General features: G+C 36.6%; 1 gene segment (V, D, J or C); it reads left to right on the top strand.

Annotated features, from left to right (window-relative positions):
• Positions 1-2258: 2258 nt before the first annotated feature.
• Positions 2259-2920, top strand: LOC116904283. The segment is given in 2 exon segments: positions 2259-2307; positions 2589-2920. Coding segments are annotated over 2 exon segments (381 nt in total).
• The last annotated feature ends 2867 nt before the right edge of the window (positions 2921-5787 follow it).

The raw sequence follows: 5787 nt of genomic DNA, 5'->3' as shown, positions 1-5787 counted from the left end.
AATTATTTTTATAATTCAACAAGTTGTATATATGTATATAATGCATTGTGTGGATGATGCCATAATTATTTTTCTATTCATCTATAGATTCACAAAGGCCATTTCCCCCATTGATCTATCATGCATAATTCTGATGTAAACAGTAGTGTGCAAACTTTTACAGTGCTGTCAGGCCTCAGTTCTCCTTGGGGTGAACTTGGACAGTCAAATCACAAGCATGTCTCTGGGCTCTCTATTAGGTTCTATAGTTTCCATGGGCACTACATCATTTCCATTCACAGCTACTGATTTCTCCATAGCTACAATATTTGTCATTTTTCAATTATCATCTTAATAATAAATGTGAAGTAATATTTCATTATTGTATTGATTTGAATTCCTTAACAACTGAATGTTGAATCAGATCGCTTCATCTCTGTAGATATTGAAATGAAAAGGAAGCTTCTGCTCCTTCAGAGGCTGACAGTAGGCACTTCTCACAATGTCATATTCTGTTTGTGCTTCATATTTCATTTCAGCCTGAAGAAGTACAAATTGTGTAGAAAAAGTCTCTATTCTCTTCCTACAGATTTCAGGGATAATGCTGCCAAGCTTTGCAGAGCAATCAAGTACAGGGTGATACTGGTACCAGTATAACTGGATCAGGTGCTAAAGATCAACATGTGATATTCTGTACAATTGCTATGTGGAATCTTCTTTAGAGAATCCATACTATTACTCACAACATGCTATCACCATGAAGAGAAGAAAACTCAAGTTGTTTAAAAAGACAAAGCAGAAAACACCATGCTTTTCTACTTCTTGCAAATGGTTATGGGGCCTTACCAAAATAATATAGGAAAGGCTGCTTCACCAAAGCCACACACACACACACACACACACACACACACACACACACACACACACACACACAGAGAGAGAGAGAGAGAGAGAGAGAGAGAGAGAGAGAGAAAGAGAGAGAGAGAGAGAGAGAGAGAGAGAGAGAGAGAGAGAGAGAGAGAGAGAGAGCAAAAAAGTCATTTTGTATTCTGGGTAAATTTAAACAGATTTTTCAAAGTAATTAAATAAATTTTGGAGATAAATCACTTTCGTCTTTCTACATCTTCATACATTATATTTTTTCTGAGGCTATAACTAGGAGAATTCTGAAAACTCCTTTGTGGTAGAATATCTCATAAGAAAATTACACAGTTATAATAGACAAATAAGATATTTTCTTTTCAATCAGGTACTGTCAATGTTGTCTTAGCAAATTCTGTGAATGAGGAAACCTGGGTTCTTTGTTGAAAGCCTAAGGAACAGGACAGGACTTTAGGACTGAGGAAGCTGAAATTCAGAAAACTGAATTGCTCAATGAGAGACTGCACTAGAACTTGTAGGCCATGGTTTTTATTACAATCTAGAGACAGATACTATTTTTTATTTAAGAAATAATATTGTTCCAGTGAAAATATTTCTAAGAGAGACTATATGTAGATTTAAATACATATTCTTAAGCTGAGGCCTCAGGTCTTGTGTTCTAATATGGAACAAACATTGTTTAAATCTTCTCACTCTGAATTAGGTCAGAGATTTTTGTGTTTGCCTACTTGAGACCTGTAACTTTGTTGTAGAGATCCCACTCATCTAACCAAGCATTAGACTAAGTAACAACTGACTGTTGTGAATTATACATGTGATTAAATAACGATTTATTTTTTCTAGTTTTTAGTGTATCAGTATTCTTGTAGTAAATGGTCATAACAGAGTCATTGTCATCTGGAGACATGAGAATTACTTGCAACGTCAGTTTTCATTGTTCTGTTTCCAAATTTGACAAATCTAATAAAAACAACAAAAAACAATAAACAAAGAAATAACAAATCAGGTAGGCTTACGACCAGGTGTCATGCAGAAAAAAAAAGTGTAGCAAATAGAAATAGTTTAGAAAAAGATGGCCATGGTTTTGTTGTGCTATCTTGGAAAGCTTGGTTTTGTAGACTGTGTGTCTCCATTTATGCAGACCAGTCTTTCACACTGGAGTACAACTGTTCACAGCTGTACAGAAAGGCTTTCTCTACACACAGAAGAAACACATTTAAACACCTCACAGCTAAGAATGACTTTTTCTCCTTCTTGATATTTTTGACACACAGCTGTACCAACCAAAGGATTTGCATATTGCTCCCTAGAGTAGTCCTCTCATTACAAGACCAAGACAAAAGCTAGCTCTTCTTTCTGCCTTCCCTATTCAGTATTCTTCATATCAAGTGTTCAGAATGAAGTTTCCTGCTCAGATTCTTGGGCTGATAGTGCTCTGTATTCCTGGTAATTAAGAAACAAAGATGAAGGAAAATGTGGAGGAAGGGCGATTTCTGGGGTCCTATAGATGTGGAAGCATGTTCTTTTCATGTTTTACATTGCCATGCATGTTCTCCAAGAGTGGGCTTGTGAAGTTTAGAGGGTGAAAAGAGGAGAACCTGGGCATTAGTGGTAATTTTAACACGTTTCAAAGCAGAATACTAATTAGTAGGAAATTAATTAAGGAAGGGAAATAATTTTATACTAGCATTACTTTTGTATATAACAATTTATTTCTCTTATTGCAGGGACTACTGGGGATATTGTGTTGACTCAAGCTCCACTCTCTGTAGCTGTCACTCCTAGAGAGTCAGCTTCCATCTCCTGCAGATCTAGTAAGAGTCTGCTACATAGTAATGGCAACACTTACGTGTATTGGTACCTTCAGAAGCCAGGAAAGTCTCCTCAGCTCCTGATATATCGGATGTCCAACCTTGCCTCAGGAGTTCCAGACAGGTTTAGTGGCAGTGGGTCAGAAACAGATTTTACACTGAAAATCAGTAAGGTGGAGACTGAGGATGTTGGCGTTTATTACTGTGGACAGCTTCTAGAACGTCCTCCCACAGTGTTACAGCCTTGAACAAAAACATAACGCTTGAGGTGACATAACTGCCTCATAAACTGCTTGTTTCAGCTGTAGCATGGTATAACTGACGTGACAAAGTGAATATATATTTTAAGAGACACTTATTTTCCTCTAACTCAGCTATTGACACAATGGACCTTGGAAATTGGGCCTTCCATGAGGGTTCAGGCTGGGAGGAGGAGAAACAGTAACTTCTCTGCAGGGACAAGATTTCATACTGTCTTATCTGACAAAGTGCAGTCAGTTATGTCAATGATAGGTAGGACCAAACCTTAAACAGCACTTCTACAGTGTGCATCTCTTTGACTTTCCATTTCTTATTTAATCTCATTTCAGAACTACATGAGACTCAGATAGTTATCTAAATGTATTTGTTTCATTGGTCAATTTTCTTTTTTCTGGTTTTTAATTTCAGTTTGGCTTATTGAGGGCAAGTTGCTAGTCTAGACTTGGGGCATAAAGTGTACATTATGTAGCAATAGGAGATTCCTTGAGAATTTATAAAAGAAAGATGATGAATGATCCAAGATAATGAGTAGTTGATTTAGTGCAGAGAGAAAGAGTGAGAGAAAGAGAGAGAGAGAGACAGAGACAGAGAGAGACAGAGAGAGACAGAGAGACAGAAACAGAGACAGAGACAAAGAAAGGGGAAGGAGACTTATATGTCTGAACCAGGATGCCTGTTGCTTATACCTTACCTTTATGTCTTACCTTCTCTCATTTTCATGGTGGGAGATCATACTTTGAATGTCCCTATCATGTACACACTTGTCAGTGTTCATGATACTGGGAGTGGGAGTACTACCAAATTCTTTTGTCCTGTTAATTTATTCATTTTAATATCCCTGTCAATGACCCTGCTCCATCTCTGCCCCTCACAAGTCTCCCTTTCCCCTTCTCCCTTGAGAGGGTCAAGACCCTCTTTGGGTTTTCCCTGACCCTGGTGCATTAAGTTTCTCTAGGACTAGGTTAATCTTCTCTCACTGAAGCCAGAAAAGGCAGACCAGAAAGGGACTGGACTCCCCAGACTAGCAACAGGGAGCTCTCATTTTTAATTTTGCCATACCACCAGTTAACATATGAAAGAGGGGTAGAGCTACTATAAAGCTCTTACTAGATTCTAACATCATATTTTCCTTTTTTTTTTTTAGGAAAGACTTAATGAGCTGGGGAGTGCTGGCATATGCCTTTTATCTCTACATTCTCAAGGCAAAGACAGAGGCAGGAGTTTCTCTGAGTTCAACTCCATCCTGATCTGCAAAGTGAGTTTCAGAAGAGCCATGTCTACGCAGAGTAACCATGTGTTAAAAAGTCAAAATTGAGAGGGGGAGTAATTCTAAGGTGGAAAAAGGTAAAGAAGTAGCAAGAACATAACATAAAGGACAGACTGGCCTCAAGTCTATGATTTCGTGAATAAAAACCCTCAAACATCAATATGAGAATGTGTGGGTGTTTTATATTTCTGCAGATTAAGATAGAATCCAATAATATTTTCTATAGGATACCAAGATTGTCTCATATGTGAATCTCTGACACCATTTAAGAAACTAATTGCATAAAAAAATAAAAATTAAAAAAAGAAACTCATTGCATTATGCACCTAATACCTACATAGAAAATCAAGAATTTCATACTGCTGTAATTTTTCCATCATTTGGTTCAATGGTGGACTTTATTATTGCTTGGCTTTCCTTGAACAGCTAAATATATCTATACATGTTTCCCTCCATTGTAATCTGACATCAAAGTGCAGTTGTAGTCTTGCCTTGGCTTCCAATGGCTCCTCAGTTCATTTACCTAGAATGAGGCAACCCCACTTTGTTCCTGGTACTGCAGATATTCTGCATGGATGATAAGAACAGTAGAGATGAAAAAGGGGACCCAGAACTAGGGGAAATTCCTTAATTCAACAATATTTTCCACAGAGAGCTCTTAATGCAATCTACTTCAAATCCTGGGCAATATGACCCATTCAGAGAACAGCTACCCTACTACAACAAGCCCTGAATATCCTAACACAATGAAAAGAAAAGAAAATAACTTTCAATGCAATCTTATAAACAAAATAGAGATCTTTAAAGAGGAAAGGAATAAATCCCCTAAAAATACAGGGAAATACAGTTAAACAGGGGTATTTGAGAAAGAAATAGAAAACATCCCTTAAAGACATAAAGGAAAATACAATTGATAGGTGAAGGAAAAGCCTATAAATAAAAATAGAATCTTAAAGTGAATACAAACTGAAGAAATCCTGGAGATAGAAAACAGAGGAAAGAAAATAGGACAACTGACATAAGCATCACCAACATAACACACTAGACATAAGAGAAAATCTAAGGCAGAGAATATACAATAGAAGAAATTTATATATCAGTCAAAGAAAAATCTTAAAAAAATTGACACAAAACATCCAGAAAATTTTGGAACTGTAGAATAATAGAGAAGAAGATGAACAGTCCCAGCTCTAAGGCCCAGAAAATATTTGCAACAAATGATAGAAGAAAAGATTTGCAACCTAAAGAAAGAGATGCCTATCCACATACAAAAAGTGTATACAATACTAATTAGACTGGAACAGAAATGGAAATCCTCCTGACATATAATAATCAAAACACAAAATCTACAGAACTAAAAATAGCAGTAAGAAATATATGGTAGGTAACATGCAAAGGCAGATCTATTAGAATTACCCCCAACTTCTCAACAGAGACTCTAAATGCTAGAAGGTTCTAGACATATCTTGAGACCTCTAAAAAGAACACAGCCACCAATGCAAGCTATTATTATAACCAGCAAAATTCTCAATCTTCATAGATGGCCAAATGAGATATTTCAAGAAAAAACCAAATTCAAATAATATC

This window comes from Rattus rattus, chromosome 6 (assembly GCF_011064425.1).
Source record: "Rattus rattus isolate New Zealand chromosome 6, Rrattus_CSIRO_v1, whole genome shotgun sequence".
Taxonomy (NCBI): domain Eukaryota; kingdom Metazoa; phylum Chordata; class Mammalia; order Rodentia; family Muridae; genus Rattus; species Rattus rattus.
The sequence above is the reverse complement of the archived record's forward strand: the minus strand, read 5'-3'. Positions and strand labels throughout refer to the sequence as shown.